Consider the following 23,022-nt stretch of genomic DNA (forward strand, 5'->3'; position numbering starts at 1 on the left):
AGCAATACCACACTAGGTCAGTATCCTAAAGAGATCAAAGAAAAGGGAAAAGGAATAGGTAAAAAAATATTTATAGTAACTTTCTTTGGTGGCAAAGAAATGGAAATTGAGGGGATGTCCATCAGTTGAGGAATGGCTGAACAAGTTATGGTATATGATTGTAATGAAATATTACTGTGCTATAAGAAATGACAAGCAGGGAGATTTCAGAAAAACCTGGGAAGACTTATATGAACTGATGCAGAGTGAAGTGAGCAGAACCAGGAAATCATTATAGACAGTAACAGCAATATTGTAATGATGATCAACTGTGAAAGACTTAGCTACTCCAATCAATACAATGATGCAAAATGATACTGAAGGAATCATGATGAAAAATGCTATTCACTTCCAGAGAGAGAACTGATGAACTCTGATTGAAAACTGAAGTATAGGGGCAGCTAGGTGGTGTAGTGGATAGAGCACTGGCCCTGGAATCAGGAGTACCTGAGTTCAAATCCGGCCTCAGACACTTAACACTTACTAGCTGTGTGACCTTAGGCAAGTCACTTAACCCCAATTGCCTCACTAAAACAAACAAACAAACAAACAAAAAAACCAAAAAAAAACCCCTGAAGTATAATTTTTTCACATTCTTTATTTTTGGAGCGTTTGTGTGTGTGTGTGACATGGCTAATATAGAAATATTTTACATAATTTCACATGTATAATTGAGATCATATTGTTTACCTTTTCAATGGGTGAGGGAGGGGCTGGTGAGAGGGAGAGAATTCAGGAACTCAATTTTTAAAAAAAGAATGTTAAAAATCAAAAATGATTTTTTAGTAGCTCATTAGAGCTATCCAAAAAAGAGAATGGAATGCTTCAGAGGCAATGGGTTCCTTCTCTCTGGAGATTTAAGCAGATGTTGGATGAATCATTATTGGTTATTTTACAGGGACAATTCTCTTTCAGGTATAGGCTGGTCTAAATGACCTTAAGTCCCTTTAATCTGAGATTCTTTGATATTCATGGAGTTAGGAGAGATCTGCAAAGCAGATGGACAAATTTCCATGTAATAAAACTATTAGAGATATCTCCCAGGGGTTGTACTGCTATTCCTGCCCATTCTGGACTATGAAAAGTGCAGGCTGCCATATAGATTAAGGGAAAAATGGCCAATTGTCCCCAGTGATCCATCTCATCTGCTTTTCATATGACACTGATGCCTTATCATAGCATGGAAGTGTTTCTCGTTTCTCAAAGATTATGATAGTAGAGAGCAAGCTCTGGCAGATTCTTCCTAGTTCATGATGCTACAAATAAGGGCCCTATGACTGAATATTTATCTGTTGCATATAGATCAACCTGTGTAAATCTGCAGGGTCTCAAAGGTAGGTTAGTTGTATGGTGATGAAGTTTTTGGTTAGAGCAAATCATGAAGATGACTTATGAAAGCACAGAGGGTTTGTGATCTGCATTACTCAAGGAGGCATACATACTGAAGAAATAAAAATAATCCTCTTTATACTCCTCAGGCTTGAAGTTAGAAAAGAAGCAAGTCAAACATAGCATTTCTGGTATTATATGTGTGGAGGCCCTACTTACCCTTCTGGATGATCTGTTGGGCTTGTTTTCTCACACGTGTGTTTCGTAGAAACCGCCACTCTCTTTCTTTTCTGATTTGGCTCTCCAGGTCATGTTCTTCTGGTATCTTGGAACAACAACAACAACAAAAGATGAAGTCAAGCTCAGTGGCCTGGAGGAACATTTGAAAAAAAGTCTTGCTTCATAATTCCATAAACGCTAAAATAAATGGAGTTAGTCTGGAGAAAATGGTATTTTGGTGAGGGCCAAATGCCTTTTGATGTATAAAAACAGATGGCCAGAATAATGAGCATTTAAAGGCTTCACATTTTTAAGTCCTGTGATTAAGGAGATAATAGTTGGAGAGCCATTACATTGCAATATATATCCAAAGTGGAGAAAGAAGAAAGCATATGTATGGTCAGCACAACAGAGTGCCTAAGGGAGGGCCTATGGCTGGTGGGTGGAGGCAGTGGGAAGTGTGCTGGACTTTGTACTGGGAGGAGTGGGTTCCAAGTCTACCTCTCACTTAACTTGCTTTATAAGAAAGAGCAAGTCATTTTACCTTCTGGCTGAGAATTGTCTCTATTAGGGATATTAATATTTGTACTACCTCCTTCCCAGGGTAAGCACTTTATAAACTGTAAAGTGCTTTACTAAAGTGAGTTGACATCATTGTCAACATCCTTATTCACTCTTTTCTTTTTGAGGGGCTTCAGATAGAAACAGTCCAAGGACAAGTTGTTGCTATAATTATTTTGCTATTATTCTTTTATATTTACTTTTTTGGGGGAACTATTGTACATATGTATAAAATACTTACTTCTGAAATTAGGGAAGGTTTATGGTGCAGTGGATATAGTGCCAGGCCTGGAGTCAGAAAGATGACTTCCTGAGTTCAAATCTGGCCTCAGACATTTACTGGCTGTGTGACTCTGGGTACACAGTTTCCTCATATATAAAATGAGCTGGAGAAGGAAATGGCATATCACTCCAGTGTCTTTGCCAAGACCCAAATGGGGTCACGAACAGTTGGACATGACTGAAAAACAACAGCAACAACTAGGAAGTAAGGAATTTTTTTGGTAGGTTCCCTGAAAGCGTCTTTGGGAACAACTCCAGTAACAGGACACCAATGATGACATGTAATTTGGTTCCTATGTGACTTTAATCTTGTCCTGCAGGTCTCCATAGTTTGAGAGCTTTTCCTTCCATGTTGTTTGGAGATTATATGTATTCGGCATAGTGGTATCTATTAAAAATGCTGTTTTTAAAATTTTGTAGGCCAATATTATATCTGTGATATACACAATAATGGTCTGGTGTTAGTGGACTTTATATGTTGAATTCTTTCTTTCTTTTTTCTTCTTCTTCTTTTTTTTTTTTTGGTGAGGCAATTGGGGTTAAGTGACTTGCCCAGGGTCACACAGCTAGTAAGTGTTAAGTGTCTGAGGCTGGATTTGAACTCAGGTCCTCCTGAATCCAGGGTCAGTGCTCTATCCACTGCGCCACCTAGCTGCCCCGAATTCTTTATTTTTTTAAATTAATAAAGTATTTAATTTTTTTCCCGTTACATGTATTTGTTGAATTCTTAAGGATATTTAAGGGTTCATATTTGTAGTTCAAGGACCTGTTACCTGTTAGTTTATAAAGGACAGGGGGGCTTCTGGAGTTTAACTATACACACCAGAGATTGTATCTTTCTAGGTATTGCTAGATGCTATTTTTTTGTAACTTGCAGTGATAGAGTTGCTACCATATTACTGCATAATTTGTATCAGTGATGATTAGTGGTGGTGTAGAGTGGGTGAGACAGGTTATGTGTGGTACAGGTTGGGGAAGAGCACAAAGCGGGGAGGAATGAAAGGCTGGGGTGAGTCAGTCACATCCCTCTTCTTGAGGGGTCATCTTTGCCTTTTACGGAGGTAAAAGCTTTTCCTTCTCATCTATTTCACCTCCCACAATCTCAAACTGGACTCAATAAGGTTTCTATTAGACATAAGGGAGGTTATCCCCAGGAAAGTTATCAAGGACATCTCTCAATATCAAGCCAGCTTGTCATATATTTCCTTGTTTCCCCCCAAAACCAAATGTAACTTGGGGAAAACCTCATTTCTCTGGTGCAGAGTGAAATAAGCATGCTACCCATTGCCTGACAGAGAAGTAATAGACACAAGATGCAGAATGAGTCATACACATTTTGTTGAATATGCATATTCCGCCCCCCTCCATTGGGGGTGAAGAAGGTGGAGAGAGAAAAAGAAATGCTTATTAATTGAAAACATTAAATTTTGTTTTTTTGTTTTTTGGTGAGGCAATTGGGGTTAAGTGACTTGCCCAGAGTCACACAGCTAGTAAGTGTCAAGTGTCTGAGGCTAGATTTGAACTCAGGTTCTCCTGAATCCAGGGCTAGTGCGAAAACATTAACATTTTAAAAAGGAACCCTAGGTCTCTAAACACAGAAGAGTTAGTGTCATATAAACCAGCTCTGGGTGCTTTGCCTACATTCTCTTGGTCAACATGCATGGGCTGTGCCCACCACATCAGATCTTCTATGCATCCCAACTAAGGCACAGCAAAACTGCATTCAAACTCTTGAACAAAGTTCTGAGAGTTAGTGGTAATGTGGAATCAATGGGCCAGGGGACAGCTAGGTGGCACAGTGGATAGGGCACCAGCCCTGGATTCAGGAGGACCTGAGTTCAAATCCGGCCTCAGACACTTGACACTTACTAGCTGTGTGACCCTGGGCAAGTCACTTAACCCCAATTGCCTCACGAAAAAGAAAAAAGAAAAGAAAAAAAAAAAGGAATCAATGGGCCAACAGAGACAGCCTCTGGGCTTTGGCAATCAACTACGAAGCATTTTTATAACAAATTATTTGGGTTCTTATCAAAAGGGAGAGATACAAGGCTAAGAACCATCAGTGCATTTTCTGTAACTATCACTCCACACAATGGTGATATGTTAAATAAACTCATATGTACCAAGTGGAGGAATGGATATATGACTTTTTATTTTAAGAAATGAAAATTTAAGATATTAAGAAGTGAACTTAAAGTTGCACTTACCTACTTTATATGCTAAAGGAACCTGAGTTATCAAGTTTAGAGAAAATAAGACAATAGTAATTTTCAAAATTTAAAAGCATTCTGTAGTATAATAATAGAAAACTGTCATTTTCCTTTTCCCTTTATTGTATCAAGAAGTCTTGGGTTAGATACTCATAAACTGAAACTCCATATAAAAATGTTATTGAACTTGAGTTCAAACCCCATATCTGGTCCAGGTATTATTAGCTGTATAACCAAGGGCAAGTCACTCATGTACCTTCTCTGACCATCAGTTTTATTACCTGTAAAATGGGGATAATACTCTCTATAGTAGGTACTATATACCAGCATTGTTACAAGGAAGGCTGAAATGAACTAATATATATAAAGTGCTTTGGAAACTGTAAGAGTGCTACATAAATGCCATTTATTGTCAGGACTACAAGGATGCTGGAAACAGACATTTCTGTTGGAAAACTGTTATCTACAAAATGTTCTAAGAAGTCCTACATGCTGTTCAAACTTAGTTCTGGGTTATTTGGACTAAGGTCAGTGTTTCCTCCTTACCACAGATCCAACCTATGGGTGATTAACCTCATCTCTACAGGAAAAGCAAAGTTTGAGAAGGAGGTGCCAAAAAAAAACCTTAAAAAAAAAAATAGAAAGCACACTCAATGTGGAGTTGGGAGCACCTGAGGTATGAATCTTGCCTCCAACACTCACACACCAGGTGATTGATTACAGGTAAGTAATTACAAGAAAGGGACCTCTGAGGCCACTGAATTTGAATTCCTCTTTTGACAGATGAGAAAAAACGAGGCAAAGTGGGGTTTAATGACCTACCTACTGTCACATATATAGTAAGTATCAGGTAGAGGTGGGAGATGAACCCAAACCTTCTGACTTCAGAGCCAGTGAACCTTTTCCAATGTACCATCTGATCCTGTTTCTTCAAACATAAAAAGGGATAACAATATTTGCAGGACCTAGATAATGTATTGAAGATTAAAAAAAAAAAATAACATGCGCCTTTAAAGTCTTCTTTAAACATTATCATTATTAATGTCTATGAACTTGCCCCAGATGATTACAATCACAGATAACTATTCTACCTCTTTTTTCCTTTAACGAATTCTCTCAATTCCTTTTTTTTGGTTTCAATTGGCATCGCAGGCATGTGTTAAGTCTATAGAATGGGTGTTAGCCTTTTGAATAGTGTGGATGGGGTCAATGTCTTCCACAAAGAGAACAATAAATCATAAATTAGGGTTCTGTTATATTCTTAACGAAAATCATCTGTGGTTAGAAAAGACAGAAGGCTGAGTTGCTCAGTTTCTATTTTACTTCCCTTTTCTCTGCCAAGGAGAGTGACTTTGCATTGGAAAAGGCAAAACAAACAAAAAGATTAACAGGGAGATGATATTCAAGATAAGTAGGGGGACAGTAAGAGAATACCTAGTTGCTCTTAATGTATACAAGTTAGTTGGCCCACAAGAACTACATCCCTGAGTCTTAAAAGAACTGGCAGATGTCACTGCTGAGCCACTGTCAAGGATATTTGAAAGATTATTGAAAATGTGAGAGGTGCCACAAGATTGGAAATGGGTAAAGGTTCCTATTAAAAAAATAATTGAGAGAACAGAGTCTGCAAACCATAGCCTGGTGAGCTTGACTTCAATTACTGAAAAATTATCGATGGTGTAATATAGATTAGATGATAAAAAAAAATTAGATGGATTCAGAACTGCTTGAGTGCCCAGAGTTAATGGTTCAGTGTCAATGAGGCAGGAAGCCTCCAGCAGAGAATCCAAGGGGTCTGAGCTTGGCCTTGTTTTCTTAACATTGACTTGAATAGAGATATGGGAAGCATGCTCATCAAATTGATAGAAGACTCAAAGTTGGGAGGGGTAGCTAACATATTCATTGATAAAGATATTGACAAGCTGAAATGGGCTAAATCTAATATGTGGAAATCCAACAGGAGTGAATGTAAAGTCACAAGGTGGAACAATAAATTAATTTCCTAAGTATAAGAAGAGGAGGATATAGTTAGAAGCAAGTGTTCTGAAAAAGAGCTTGTGGTTGGGGAGCAGCTAGATGGCACAGTGGATAGAGCACCGGCCCTGGAGTCAGGAGTACCTGAGTTCAAATCCAGCTTCAGACACTTAACATTTACTAGCTGTGTGACCCTGGGCAAGTCACTCAACCCCAATTGCCTCACTAAAAAAAAAAAAAAAGAAGAAGAAAAAAAAGAGCTTGGGGTTTTAGTAGTTCAATATGAGTGAGCAGTGTGATGTCAGCCAAGAAAGCTACTATAATTGAAGGCTGCTTTAAGAGGCTGCTATTACAACATAGGGAAGTGATAGTTCCACTTTATTTTGCTCTCTTAAATTCCAAACCCCATAGTATTAAGGATATTGATAAGCTAGAGAGTGTCCAGGATAATAAAGGTCCTTATAGGGGGTGGCTAGGTGGCGCAGTGGATAAAGCACTGGCCCTGGATTCAGGAGTACCTGAGTTCAAATCCGGTCTCAGACACTTGACACTTACTAGCAGTGTGACCCTGGGCAAGTCACGTAACCCCCAATGCCCCACAAAAAAAATTAAAAAAAAAAAAAAAGGTCCTTATACCCAAGACTGGTTTAAGGAATTGGACATTTTTAGCCTGAAGAGGAGGAGACTCAGGGTGAGACAAGATAGCAGTCTGCAAGTATTTAAATGACTGTTATATGGGGGAGAGATCAATCTTATTTCATTTGGCCCTAGAGAATAGAATCAATAGGAATGGAAGGAGTTGTAAAGGGGCCAATTCAGGTTAGATTTCAAGAAAAAAATTTCTTAAAAATTAAAACTGTCCCAAAGCGGCATGGGTTCCTTTGAGAGGTAATTAAATTCTCTGTCCTTGCAAGTCTTCAAGCGTATGGTAGCTGATCACTTAATATGCTATGCTATAGCAGGAATTCCTTATATGACTTCACAACTGATTCCTTTCCTGCTGTTAGAACATCCAGAAACCAAGCCCTGGAAGAATTAATGCTTCTGTCACTGAATAAGCTGCCTGATTGGAGGTCCTGATGGGTGTTAGCCTCAGTCTCTTATTAGTTTCAACCACACTTCAATCCTGAGCTTTCTCCTCACCTCCTTTCCTTGCATATACCTCCCCTTTCCCTACCTTTCCAGTTCTCGAGCTGTAACCAAATTAACTATTATTACTCCTGGAATGAAAATGTCAGTAGACTCCTGTTATGGCTCTATTCACCATCCCTGTAATTTCATAATAAAAATATCCCCGTCCTGGCCACCACACTCTTATAAGTCTTATTTTTCTCCTTGAAGGCAAGGATGGTCTTTGTTTTTGTATTGGTGTCTTCAGTGTATAGCACAGTGCTTGATAAAAAGTAACTGCTTAAAAAATGACTTTCAATTGATTGATTTACTTATATCTTCATGAACTGAACTACACACACAGTATTGCTTGCCTTCTCAATAGGTGGGGGAGGTGCTAAAGAGTGAGAATTTAGAACTGAACAATTTGTTAAAAAAATGGTTCTCTATTTCTCATATATGCACATATATGTGTGTGTGTGTGTGTGTGTATATATATATATATATATATGACATACATATACACAATATACACATGGCACATATTTATGTACCTATATATACATTATAGATTTTGTGGGGGTATTTTGTGGGGGGCAGGGCAATAAGGGTTAAGTGACTTGCCCAGGGTCACACAGCTAGTGTCAAGTGTTTGAGGCTGGATTTGAATTCAGGTCCTCCTGAATGCAAGGTCGGTGCTTTATTCATTGTGCCACCTAACTGCCCCCATTTTGTGTTTTTTAAAAAATTATTTTCAGTTCCTCTAGCCCCTTCCCCACCCATTAGAAGGCAAGAAATATGATGTGTGAAGTCATGCAAAATGTATTTCTACATTAGCAATGCTGAAAAAAAGATGAGAGAAAAATAAAGTGAAAAAAATATGCTTCAGTTTGCACTCAGAGTTCATCATCTGTGGAAGTGGATAACATTTTTCATCATAAGTCCTTTGGAATTGTCATGGATGTTTGTACTGATCAGAGTAGCTAAGTCTTTCACTGTTAATTAATTTTACAATATTGCTGTTATTGAGCAAAATGTTCTCTTAGTTCTGTTCATATAAGTCTTCCCAGGAAAAAAAAACTATAAGATTTTTTTTGAACTGTTAAGAATCTTAGAGACCACCTAGTTAAACTCCACTCTACAGATAATGAAATGGGCCTACAGAAATTAAATGACTTGCTCAAAGTCACTATTACCTTTCTGTTAAGCTCATGGTTTGCAAGGATTCTCTTGATATGAACAAGTATGGGTGAACTCTTTTCCTTTCTATAGTTACACTTTCCTTTGCAGGCGGCTACAATCTCTGTTCTCAAAGTTGACGGGTAAATACCATTCTATCCCCTTAGTTTTGTTTTGTAATTGCCTTTGCTTCAAAGTTACTACATTTGATTCTTGTTTACCGGGTTGGTCTTTTTACTGCTATTTGAATTCATTTTGCATGAATGTTCAGCATTCCATGGCTAAGCTGCTCCTTTAAAAAAAACACCATAGTATTTGTGTCAAAAAACTCCATCAGGACATTTATTGGTTAAGAAATATCCCCCAGTGGGGTGGCTAGATAGCACAGTGGATAAAGCACCGGCCCTGAATTCAGGAGTACCTGAATTCAAATCCGGCCTCGGACACTTGACACTTACTAGCTGTGTGACCCTGGGTAAGTCACTTAACCCCCATTGCCCTGCAAAAAAAAAAAGAAAAAGAAAAAGAAATATCCCCCAGTGAGGGGCAGCTAGGTGGCACAGTGGATAAAGCACCAGCCCTGGATTCAGGAGGACCTGAGTTCAAATCTGGCCTCAGACACTTGACACTTACTAGCTGTGTGACCCTGGGCAAGTCACTTAACCCTCATTCTCCCCCCTCCAGTGGAACATGGGGCAGGGTGTGGATTTCTAACAATTGATTGCATTTTGTAGCATTTCAAAAAGAAATGACAAATGACCAACAATGTGGTGCAATAAACAAACCTGGATAAAAAGTATTAAAGCATGTGCAGAAGCTAGGAGATTGCACTTTAATGAAAATCTGGTTTCTATGGGAATAAATTAGAGAAAGAGATCTAAAAGGCTGTTTCAACCAGGGAAGGGAGAGGGACATGATAAGAATTCTAAGTTCTTGGAACAGCATTCCCCTATGGTCCCAAAGCTGGATTATGCAGAGCATGTCTCTCCCTAGTAAGAGGGCACAGAATCACAGATGGTACGGCAGACTCTGAGAGACTTACTTTTTCAGCTCTGAAGAAAAACGTTTTTTTCTGAGGAATGAGGGACATAACGCAATTTGGAAGATATATTCTAGATGGAAAGCGCCAGACCATGACAGAAATTTGTGGCCAGAGATAAACGGCTAGCCTGTTCTTGTCACTGACTGGCACAGAGGGAAGCTTCTCTCAGGGTTAGAATTCTGTGTAACCAAAATGGATGGGGAGAACTATTGGGGGAAGATGAAAGGAAGAAGATTCTAATTTGTCTTGTGTTTCGGGCACTGTGGAACTGAGCATGTTGACAGAGCAAGATTGCCTATGGAACATGCTTTTCCTTACTACTCTGGAGAACTGCAGGGTGGGATCTGGATGAGCTATCCTTTTCTGACCTTGCTAAACTGAAAAAAATGTACTTTTACAACTGGGATTATAAAGCAGTTCTGAGATTCCAGTATATGACCGACCACTACTGGTCAAGGTCTGGTTTGAATCATATGGAACAAGGAGAACCAAAGAGGGAGGGAATAAGGAGAGGGAGGGAGGGAGAGAGAGAGAGAGAGAGAGAGAGAGAGAGAGAGAGAGAGAAAGAAAATGAATGAACATGAACCAAACACAGCAGACAGAATCATTAAGGATATGATGATTACTGAACAAGACAAAGATCCAATGAAATTATTCAACCAAATATTTCTATTTAACAGAATCTTTTAATCAGGCATTCTTTTAAATCCTCCTCTCTAACCTATTTTTCTTTGAGCTTTCTAGTAAACAAAAATCTGGTTTCAGCTTTTGCTTAGCCATCCCCTAACCAGAGCTCTCAGAGGCATGTGGGTGTCTGTAATAGTGTTACACGATTAGGATCATGACACTCCACAGATTTCTAACACCTCTTGGCTTCTACTCAGACAGAAACCAATTACTATTCTGAAGTCTCCCACTGAGACACATCAGTCGAAAGCCAATGAAATTCATACCCTTTAACTCTCTTGCCTGGCTCAAAGGACAGTTTGGGGTCCAGGGAAAAGAGGAGAGCTGGAATCTCCCCAGAGGATCTGTAGGGGAACATCAGTTCTCTATGTCCTTTCTGAGGAAAATATAATGACAAGATGGATTTGTGAGTTAGAGAGACCAATTCCCATTTGGTTCTGCCATTCTAATATCAAAGAAGTTCAAGGGGGTATAGAAGTAAGATGTAGGACTAAGGTACATGAATATCAAGAATGAAAAAGGCCCAGCATCTCTTATGTACTAATGCCAAGATACCTAAGCTTCATGATCTATAGAGCTTCTTAAGACCGCTACCGTTCATCATCCTCCCAGTGTGCAATGCTGCTTATATTAAATGGAGGACTCATTTACAGTTTTAAATACAAGCATTAAGCTTTTTATTCATTCCACAAACATGTATCATTTAGTTCCTAGGATTTTAAATAAAAAAACAGAGAAGAGTTTGCCCATTTGCTCATCATGTCTCTGCAGAATGTACATTTTTTTGAGGATTATGATTCTGTGTTTTTATATATCCATGCTCTAGCTGACTATACATCATACAATAGAAGTAGCCAGCTACAAGCATTTTATGAGGGCAGTAACCTGCATACTCATCATTTTCATTTAATATTAAGGGTGACTTAATGTACCAGAGACAAAAAAAAAAATGCTTCCCAAGTCAACAATCAACTGCAACAACAGGATTATGATAACAGAACTTTATTGCTTTTACAGAGAAGGACAAGTGGGCCTCTCAAAACACTAAGGCATGGCAGGTAAGTTGGATTTGAAACCAGTTCTTTGGGCTCCACTAATACCATATTGCTATCCAATATTATGCACAGGTCTGTCCCCAATACTGTGGCTGCTTCTATTTTTTCTGTTTTCTTTTTAGAATTAGGGGGAGACCCTGTGGGGAAAGTGAAAAGAAAGAAGGCTGTGTAACTCAAGTTATTTTCTGACAGACTAGAGCAAACATCTGGCAAACTCTGGAGCCATTATTTGCAACTTGTACATTAGGACAGAAGTGACTCACCCACAAGGACCTTCATCATATAGCATCAAACAAAAGGAGGGCAAAACTCTTCTGGAACATAAAGTATTGTTGTTCTGCAGTGATTCATTAATAGACCACTGAGCAATCACAACGGAACCTGCTCACTCCACATGTATTTGATTTAATCACCAATAAATCAAGAGAACCCCGACTGTCTGAAACAAAGTCAGTAATTTATAAGAGAAATTAATATCGACACAATTCCAGACTACATGTTACCAGATCCGTTGCAGGGGATGGATGGCAAGAACCTGATGCCAGACAAGAGTGGCAGTCCCAGAATATTGTGTGTGTGATACAACAAGCTCCAATCTGCCTCATGAACTTGAGCAAGACTACTTTTATGAGAGGATGGTAAGATAGCCACTAGTGATCCAGTGGTACTACTCAATGCTAAATCATGGGGTAGCAAAATAAATAGGTACCCCTTTCCTCTCACCTCCTCCTTGGACAGCATGAAAACAATATCTAGCAGCCTCTCTCATGACCTCACTTAACAGGATGTACACTAACTTAGCTTTCATCAGAAAATAATTATATTTTTTCCTGCCCCCCCCCCCCACTGGGCAACAAGGCAATTGGATTTGCTTTCTTTCTGAACTGATCAAGAAAGAGTCAAAGTGTGTCCTTTTGGAATCTAAAAATAGGGTGACACTAGCTAGGCTAATTAACATGATGCCGAAAACGCATAGCTAATTGAACTGTTGTGAAACAGTCCTGACTTTCCTCAGTCTGTGTAACTGGCGCCACCATTCACTTGATCATTAAGGTCATCTTTGACCATTCTCTCTCTCAATCACCTCCTCCAGCTAATCAAGGGTCCTTCTAATTCTGCAAAATCTCTTAAACCTGACCATTCTTTTCCATTCTCACAAGCTTCTCAATCTAGGCCCTCTTCTTTGGGCGAGTTACTGTATTCTAACTACTCTCACCCTCCAGGCTTATTCCACTTCAGCCTTTTTCTCTCTGCCAAGTGAATCCTGATTATTTGATCTTGCCATTTCTATGCTCAAAACACAAGTATAACTTCATTTTGAAACTGTCTTTAACAGTTTTAACTCACACTGAACCCCTCCACCTAACATGCCCCAGTCACTGTTGTTTACTTGCTGTCCCCTGAAGAGTCTCTTAACTTTCCTCTCTTCAAGACTTTGATCCTGGAGGACCTTCTGCTAAGAACCATCTTTTGAATTCCTCTGTATTTTAGAAGACTCAGCAGTCACCACCTCTGTGAATCCTTCCCTGACACCCCTCTTGAATTAGCAAAGAGCCTTCTGTTGACCTTGCAGAGTGCTTTGATAGATCAGGCTGTTGTTTATTATAATTATTTTTCCTCTCTCCTACTAGACTGAATTGCTTGCCATGAGGAAAGAGCTATGGAGTATGGTAACAGCAGCTTAGATTTCTATAGCACTTTATTTTATTTATTTATTTATTTATTTATTTATTTTAGGTGAGGCGATTGGGGTTAAGTGACTTGCCCAGGGTCACACAGCTAGTAAGTGTTAAGTGTCTGAGGCCGGATTTGAACTCAGGTACTCCTGACTCCAGGGCCAGTGCTTTATCCACTGCACCATCTAGCTGCCCCTCTATAGCACTTTATAAAGCCCTATTGCTCAAAATTACCTTAGGAGACCAGCTAACAGGGACATCTGGGTGGACTAGTGAATAGAATGCTGAGCCAGGAATCAGGAAGACGAGTTCAAATCTGACATCAGACACCTATACTAGTTGTGTGACCCATGACAAGTCATTTAACAAGTCAACCTGAGTTTCTTCATCTGTAAAATGAGGATAATAATAGCACCTATCTCATAGAATTGTGGTGAAGATCAAACAATATCTAGAAAGTGTTTAGTAAAGTACCTAACACACAGTAGGTGCTTAATAAATGTTCCTTTTCTCCTTTCCTTTTCTTATGAGGTAGAATATTTTTAATCCTCATTGTACAGATGAGTAAACTGAGACTCAAGAGAGGTTAAATGACTCTTCTAGGATCACATAGTTAATAATGTTTTTAGGGTTTTTTTTTTTTTTTTTGCAGGGCAATGAGGGTTAAGTGACTTGCCCAGGGTCACACAGCTAGTAAGTGTCATGTGTCTGAGACCGCATTTGAACTCAGGTCCTCCTGAATCCAAGGCTGGTGCTTTATCCACTGCGCCACCTAGCTGCCCCTAGTTACTAAATTTTAAAGCTGGGATACAAACCTAAGTGTCCTGACCCTAAGTCTACCATGCTGCCTCTTTTTTTTTTTTTTTTTTTTTAGTGAGGCAATTGGGGTTAAGTGACTTGCCCAGGGTCACACAGCTAGTAAGTGTTAAGTGTCTGAAGCCGGATTTGAACTCAGGCACTCCTGACTCCAGGGCCGGTGCTCTATCCACTGCGCCACCTAGCTGCCCCTACCATGATGCCTCTTAATGATTTTTACATTTCTTGCAGAATACAGACACAGACACAGATGCACACGAGTTTGTACCTCGTAGGTCCTTAATAAATGTTTGCCAAAATTAAATTAAAATAGCCCAGTGCAATTTTATGGTTTTAACACATCTGGACTTCATGAGCTAATAACTTTTAAGTTTACTAATACATGTATCAATTATGTAAATTAGCTAGTCCCCAGCCCTATGAGACGAAAAGAAATGAGGTGGTAAGCCAATAAAAATGCTAACAAAAAATGGGAAATACAGAAGCAGAGAAACTCAGACTTTAGGGATGGAGGGGAAAAGGAGCTGTCCAGTTCAACCTATAAATGAACAAGAATGCAAATAAATGGTTATCATCTAACTGGCTGGAAGGCTGCTAGTAAGGAGAAAATCCTTAATTCCAGAAGTAGGCCATTTTACTTGTGGATAGATCCAACTGTTAGAAAGCTTTTCATAACATAAAGCCCAAATTTGCCACTTGGGATTGCCCACATTCTGATCACCTTGGTAGTTTCCTGACAGTTTTGTGTTTCTTGGAGTGCTCATCCTCTTGGTCATTAGAGGAAGTAACTTTGAGAGTTGTTAGAAAAAAATTAAAATATTTACCAAAAATTTCTGTTGATGTGAAAATCAGCCTACCTTCAGGCTTGTTGAGTGTTTTGTTAATTTTCCTAAATATTATTAAAGGGTGTACTTCTTTTTATTACCCACTAGCTTGTAAGCTGGGTAGCTAGGTGGTGCAGTGGATAGAGTGCCAGGTCTTAAGTCAGAAAGACTTATCTTCCTGAGTTCAAATCTAGCCTCAGACTCTTAGTAGCTGTGTTACCCATGGCAAATTACTTAACCCTTTTTCCCTCAGTTTCCTCATTATCTTTGCCAAGAAAGCCCCAAATGGGTTCACAAAGAGTCATACATGACAGAGACCACTGAACAAACAACAAATTTGTAAGCTCACTGAGCACAGGGACTTTATATAACCCCAAAGTCAAGTTCAGTGTTTTGCAAACAGCAAAGATTTATTGTTTATTGAATTAAATCTAGATCTATTCTTGTTTTACATGGAAAGAAGGCTGATCAAAACAAGTTTATGACATTCTCTTTAATAAAATACACAGAAATTTAAAAATTTTGTTTTGGTTAGCTTTTACCTAATTAGACTGAGAAGCATCTTGAAGAAGTCAATTCGAGAAAGTACAGAAACATTTTTAATGAGAGAAAAAAGTCTTGCATATTTCCTGCTTCCATTTCTTTTTTTAAAAAAGAAAAAAATTGTTAAACTCCAAAGTACTCCAAAAGTTTAGTTATCATTAATAGCAGGGGACAGACAAGCAGATTTTTAACTACTGCCATAAAATCTAAGGCTATTAACTGCAAACTAAAGGTCAGAAACAGATTATTTTCTAAAATGTACATTAAAGAAAAAAGTAACACACCCTTCTAGTGGTAGAGCAGACAAAGCATCAGGAGACTTATTTTTTCCATGTCTTCTCTTCTGTTGGTGGATGCTTGACTCAATTACAAAATCAGGACCCCCAGTAGAGAAGATACACTTCTGCCCTGAGTGTAAGTAGTGGTAGGTTCTAGTCACATATGGTAGAAGCAGTATTTACAAGGGTCCTGTTACACAGGATTGGCTGGTTTTTCCTAAAGAATTGCCACCTTGGTTGGGATAACTTTTTCTAAGATTCTATCTCGCACAATCAAGATGAGTTTTTCTTAATGGCATTGAAACTGTCCTTGAGACTTAATCGGTCCAGGGTCCTAAGGCTTGCCTGGTGGCCCATGTACAAAAACTACCACCAGAAGTGAGGAGCAGCATTGTCAGGTTTGACAGATACACGAGGATGGCCAACACACAGGCAGGGAAGCTATGCTCAATGGAATCGATGCCCTGCCATGGCTGAATATCTTGTTGTGGTAAAAATAAGTCACCTTTAGTGTGTCTCATTTTGGTCCAGTTCTGAACATGTATCACACCAGACTTTCTTGAAGTAGAACTGCCTGACAACATCACAGTTTGGCCATTAGCTATAACAGGCAAGTCACTTCACTTCAACAAACATTTAGCAAGTACTTACTGTGTACCAGACACCATGCTAGAAGCTCTAGCTACCCAGACAAAAATGAAAAAGTCCCTCCCCTGAGCAGCTCACCTTCTACCAAGAGGGATAACACAGCATAAGTATATGGAAGATATATACAAAATAAATAGGAGATAATTTATTTTTCTGGGTGGGGATAAAAGAGCACTAAGGAAAATAGAGGCATGAGAGCACTCAACACTGGGGGAAACCAACCCAAAGTTGTTAAGGAACCACTGTGTGCTAGGTGTATGATATGAAGTCCTGTTATGGGCAATGAAAATACAAAAACAAAAATGAAGAAATAGTTTTTGTCTTCAAGAAGTTTATGTTCTACTGTGGAAAACCATATATAAACACACAAGTTTATATGATAATTTGAGGAGGGGGCAAGCCATGACAGGAAGATCAGAAAAGGCTTCATGAGGCAGACAGGAGAAGAGTGGGGCCTTGAAGGAAGCCACTTTATCTTCCTAGATATCACCAGATTAGTTAGTAAAATGAAGGGACTGGACTAGCTGATTTCTAACTACTCTTGTAGATGGCTCAGTGGATAGAGTGCTGGGCCTGGAGTCAGGAAGACCTGAGTTCAAATGTGACTTCAGATACATACTGGCTGTGTGACCCAGGGCAAGTCACTTCACTTCTGTTTGTCTAAATCTACTGGAGAAGGAAATAGGAAACTATTCCAGTATCTTTGGCAAGAAAACTCTATGGACAGTATGGTCCACAGGGTCACAAAGAGTCGGACACAGTAGAACAACAACTACCTTCCAAATGACCATTTTTTAAGAAGAGGGGCAGAGAGTTTTTATGAAATGCTTAAGGGTCTCTGATATGTGTCATTTTGAGCTAGCACTTAGCATATTTAAATTAAATTAACATTTAACATTATATTAACATTTTGGTGCCCTCTTTATTTTTATAAAAAGAGATATAGCTTTTTAAGATAGCAACAATGAGTTCTCAAAATTATTGCTGGGACAGGGACATGCTGGATTATAAATGTGCTTCATAACTGAATGAAAAAAGAAAGATGGTTACCTGTCTTTTGCCCACAGAAAAGGGGTACTTGTATCTTTTCTCTTGAAGCACACAGAATCATAGAATCAGGGCATCCAATCCAAATTCACTATATATATTTGGTACCAGTTCTTCATTTAAAGAAGAACCCGCCAGCTCTAGAGGCTGTCTATTCCATTTGGGGATATTTCTAATTTTAGGGGAGTTTTTCTTTATAGTCAGTGTCAATTTGTCTTTGCAACTTCTTACCCATTACTCCTAGTTCTGCTCTATCGAATGTAATCTATGTGATGAGATGAGATGGCCAGTATTTGGATCTAGTTGACACTTGTATTTCTAAATATGAGTTAATAAACTGACATCTTGGTGAATAGATCGGTCTATTTTGAGTGTTGTTGGCATGGATTTATCTCCCTAGGAACTATCAGCTCAGGGATTCTGAATCTGGAGGACACATATCTGGGAACACAAGAAGTTTGTCAAAGGGAATATCTGTACAGGGAATATTGATAAATGACTTATCTAATTGCAATTATTCAATTGCAATATTCCCCAAATGGTAGAGTTAGTGAAACATTCTGTAGAAGGCAAAGGAAGAGTGGGAAAAGGAGGAAGAGTTAGAAGATTGCATCTAAAAAATTGGAAAGAGGAGACAGGGCATATTGGGGGAGGGGACAGACAGAAGCAAATCCCTTTTGAAGAGGGATAGGATGAAAGAAGATGGATAATAGAATAAATATCATGGGGAAGGGAAGAGGATGGAACAGTTAACAATAGTACTCATGAGGGGGAAGCTAGTGGTGCAGTGGCTAAAGCACCGGCCCTGGATTCAGGAGGACCTGAGTTCAAATTCAGCCTCAGACACTTGACACTTACTAGCTATGTGACCCTGGGCAAGTCACTTAACCCTCATTGCCCCGCAAAAAACAAAAACAAAAAAAATAGTACTCATGAAAAAGAGAAAAGGGGGAAACATTGTACAAAAAATATTTATAGCAACTCTTTGTGGTGGCTGAGAATTGAGAATCAAGGGAATGTCCATCAATTGAGGAATGATGGAAGAACCTGTGGCATATGATTGTGGTCTTGTGCTATAGGAAATGACAACAGGGTGATCCCAGAAAAACCTGGAAAGACTCATGAACTGATGTATAGTGAAGTGAGCAGAGCTGGGAGAACAGTGTGCATAGTAACAACAGTATTGTTCGATGAGTAATTGTGAATGACTTAACTATTCTCAGCAATGCAATGATCCTAGACAATCCCAAGGGACTAATGAGGAAGTTTACCATCCAGCCTTATAGAAAGAACTGATAAAAAAGAGCACTTGTGGATTGTACATATATTACCTGGTTGTTGTATTGTGCAGGGGAGAGGAAAGGGAGGGAGGGAGAAAAATTTGGAACTCTAAATCTTATGAAAATGAATGTTGAAAACTACCCTTACATGTAACTGGAAAAAATAAAATAAATGTTTGTTGAGAGATAACCTTTCCACTATTCTGGAACTTGGGAAAGTGAAAAAAAAAACATTGGAAAGAGAGAGTTGAAGGAATAAATCCTACTGACTAAAACCAGCTGAATGTGGGATTTAAAAATGCAACTTTTCTCATATTGAGCTAGAAAGAAAATCAGCAAAAATCCAGTAAAAGATTACTTAACTGATTTCCACAATAACCAGAAACTCTGAATTGATTTCCAATTGTTGAAATTACAATACTTCTAATGTACTGTTGGAGAAACATCTTGTTATTACTAATGTTCTCAGAGGTTCTAATTCTGTTTATGACAGCTTATCTCTGTGAATCAGGACTCTTGGTCCTCTTCTCAAATCCAAAGCAACAACTGATGGATGAGCATAACATGCAGGAATCTCCCTCAAAAATTATACTGGCAATAAAACTGCTAATTTACGAGAAACAGAATCAAGGGTCTTGCTATTATTGGACTGTGTTCTGATAAACATTTAAGAAATTGATGATACTAAAAATGTTATCTACAGAAGAGTTTTCTTCATGAAAAATTAATCCTTTTATTTTTTATGTGCATATATACAGTAAACTCGATAATTTATTTCTTGTCATATTTATTAAGAATTAGGAAAAGGTTTACTGAAAGCCAAGCAGTCTGGAGGTGAAAAAAAAGTTGTGAAGGCCTATCCTAGATAAACTGATTTTCAGCTTGTGAACCTGTACCTGTGGCTACCTCACCAAGCTACAGCTATCTTGTCAGGTATAGTCTGATAGCTCAATCAGGCTCTCCGTATATGAAATATTTCAGAACAAGTCCAGAGCTTGTTCTCTAATATAGCCGGTATTGGCAGGTGAATGCCAGGGACAAGTCCCACATATCACACTCTGGATTATGCAGCTCATGAAAAAGAAATCTCTAGCAACAATCGCTGATACAAAGAGAGGCGTTTACCTCCCAACCTAATAAGGTCCAATAAGTTGGCCCATTTAGCATGTGTATGACAGAAGGTACCTGTCCTTGTTTAATTACCAGAAATAACACATAAGGTTGCATACAGCGGTCGATTTAGATAATTCTTGATTGCATATGATAAACTTTAAGTCCTAGTACAGATTTCTTCTCTAGCGGCCAGCTAAAGTATGCTGACGAAATGCATCAAATTTCAGCGCAAGTAGAATATATTTTAGGAAGGCAAATCTGCTGTTGCTAAAAACAAACAAACAAAATGTTTGACTCACGCTTAGTTTCTCTGTTATCAATGCCCATGGAATAGACTTTTTTTTTTTGGAATAGACTTCTATAAGAAAGTCCATCAATGACAGGTACTAGAAAAAGATGTGGACATTTTGGGGCTATAACGTTAATGAGAAGGGAGAACTAGCTCACTCTATTTTTATCCCTCTTCATATTTACTCAGTAGTTATAAGCATTTAAAGAGAAGGTGAGACTAAACTTTAGATACACTAAATAGTTTAAATTAAATAACATTTAGCTTTTAACCCCAAACCATCATAGTTGTAAAGGTTTTCTCTCCCCAACCACAATACAAACGATGTTTCAGGAGCCTTCAGTCTCTTTTATACTTTAGGTAGACAGCATTGATTCTTATCAGGTCCAAGTTCAGATGATGACCTCCCCTTTTTTGAGAGGAATTAATGGCCTTCTTCTTTGGGTTGCCTGCTCTAAATCTTCAGCTCAAAAGCCACCCAGAGATAAGCAAGTTCAGATATAATGCGGGGTGTATAAGATGCTCTGTTGACCTCTGGATTCAATAACCATTATCTGGTACAGTTGCCTCAAAGATTTCCTTGGGCTTGTTTTAAGATCAAGCCATTAAGAAAATGAAAAACATTACTGAGAAGACACTTCTGTTCATCCTACTGAGCAAAAGAGGTTTTTATAAAAGAGACTTTAAAGTATTGACTGTGATTTTATTTGGGCTTTTTCCTCAAGAAACCATTTACTGACAGCTGAGGGAAGGAAAGCTTAGGAAAAAGAAACAATGATTGATCCAAATAAATTTTGAATCTGGACATGCAGATACAAGTATATACCATGTAACTTTCAAACTGACAAAAGGAAAACTAAAAGGAAACGTGGTTTTCAAATTCTAAGAAAAGTTACCTGATTATATGAATACAAGTATATAATTTTGCTTTCAGATTGCGGGTGTGAATACTGTTGGGAAAAATGCAAAGCCCCCTCCCCTTTTCTTCTAATTTTAGGAAGGACTTTCAAATTGGGGGAATAGTGTGATCTGAAAGGACTCAGGGCACAGACATTTCTGTTTTTCCTGGGTTTCCACTCTAAGTGGACTGGAGTAAGAGATCTTCTCTTAGCAAAGCCCAACCACCTCCTGCTTGGTTCTGCAAGGATGTCAGCAGTCTGGGTTTGTCCCATCACCCTGTTTCTGAAGGAATGATCACAGCACCAAAAATCTCCCATTATGTCTCAGCTGTAGAATTAGAGCAGAGTGAAAGATAATCTGGGAAGATAACCCAAATGTTTTAGAAATTGGCCCTAAAGAAGATGTTCTTTAAAAAAAAAAAGTGGCAAAGCTTAATGGCCTCTATATGATCTAATTGAGGCCTGTGGACTGGCCTAAGGCTGTCCCAATTGTTCATAAAGCAAGAAAACCTATAGTGCCACTTTCAGTAATGATGAAGACAAAGCATTTGACATTAGCAGGAATAGGAATGACAAGACTGTGCATTTAGATAAGGCCAGAAGGTGATTGAATCTGGCTTCATTTAAAAATAAAGACGCTCAACTCCCAGAGCAGTTAACTGGGCTGCTACAACTTCGCTGGCTTCATGCATGTATTGCATAATTAAGATACAATGGGTAAATCATGCTGGACACAACAGTATCAGTGTTAAGTGTTTCAGTCCTCCTCCATTCAGAAACAATACTATGACACCCACTATCTCTCCCCTCCTTGACCTTTCCAGGATTGAGGAACCCCCTCTCCCTGATGAACCTGAAGAGCAGCCAAGCTAAGAAAGAAGTAGGGAACAGATCTAAGCTGGTAGTTTGAGCACAAGATAATTTCATGTACATAATTACTCTGTTAAGAATGAAAAAAATCTAATGACTAAATAACATTGGCTCATAGGGATTAAGTTTTAAGTAAGACTTTAACAGATTTTAAAGACATCCACACTTAAAAGAGGTGTGAGAATATTTTGGGGGTTTGGGACATACAAAGAAAAAGGGGAAAGAAGCATTCTGAGTATTAAATGTGCTTGCTGTTGAGTGACATGGGAATCTGAAAGGCACAGGAAAGCACTAGGAATTTAATGCCAATCAATATCAATAAGACCAATTACCTTCATTACTGGCTGGGCAAAATATTTGGCACTCCAGTCACAGAATCCTGTCTGCATTGTGGCTGAAATGAAACTTTTGTGTCCAACAGTGTCATCTGCATCATCAGTGGTCTTCCAAGAAGAGAGAGAGAGAGAAAGCACAAAGAAATCATTAGCAATCTGGCATCTAAGAAAAACGTTTCAACGTGCCTCTTTCTATTGTTTTGTGTTTCTTTCCCCAATCAAAAAATTCTGATATTCCTGTATCTGACCATAATCTCCTATCATTCTATCTTTCCTTATGCCTGAAGTCTCCAAAGTCCATACTCTGCCCATATTAATGCCTCCAATCTCATGGCCCCTTGGCAGGTTCAAAGGCCATTACCGCTGCTGTCACTTCATTTTCCTCTGCTCTTGTATCCCTTGCCCCACTGTCCTATTACCACACATCCCTTGACAAACCTCAGCCCCGAATAATTCTCACAATCTAACTCCTAAACCCTTATTCACATACTGCTGAATAGAACTGGAGGAAGTCCAACTTCTCCTGACAAGGTACATTATAAATTTATGTTGTCCAACTTCATCTGGTTCTTCACAGCAGTAAGGAAATGCGCTTAATTTTCCCTAATTGCTTCACAATTTCACTCCTGACGATGGCTTTTTAAAAACTTTTTGGGGGCAGCTAGGTGGCGCAGTGGCTAAAGCACCTGTCCTGGATTCAGGAGGACCTGAGTTCAA

At 38.8% G+C, this 23,022-nt stretch overlaps 1 protein-coding gene across 3 annotated transcripts in view; it reads right to left on the reverse strand.

The window, feature by feature from the left end:
• RPTOR (regulatory associated protein of MTOR complex 1) overlaps nt 1-23,022 on the reverse strand; it is a 505,620-nt gene that overhangs the window by 67,974 nt on the left and 414,624 nt on the right. For all 3 annotated transcript variants that reach the window (XM_044002818.1, XM_044002819.1, XM_044002817.1), the window contains exons 24-25: nt 22,303-22,413; nt 1,588-1,693 (exon numbers count right to left, since the gene is read on the reverse strand). In XM_044002818.1, coding sequence (XP_043858753.1) covers nt 1,588-1,693; nt 22,303-22,413 — 217 coding nt within the window. The remainder of the gene's footprint in view (nt 1-1,587; nt 1,694-22,302; nt 22,414-23,022) is intronic.

This window comes from Dromiciops gliroides, chromosome 4 (genome assembly GCF_019393635.1).
Source record: "Dromiciops gliroides isolate mDroGli1 chromosome 4, mDroGli1.pri, whole genome shotgun sequence".
Classification (NCBI taxonomy): Eukaryota; Metazoa; Chordata; class Mammalia; order Microbiotheria; family Microbiotheriidae; genus Dromiciops; species Dromiciops gliroides.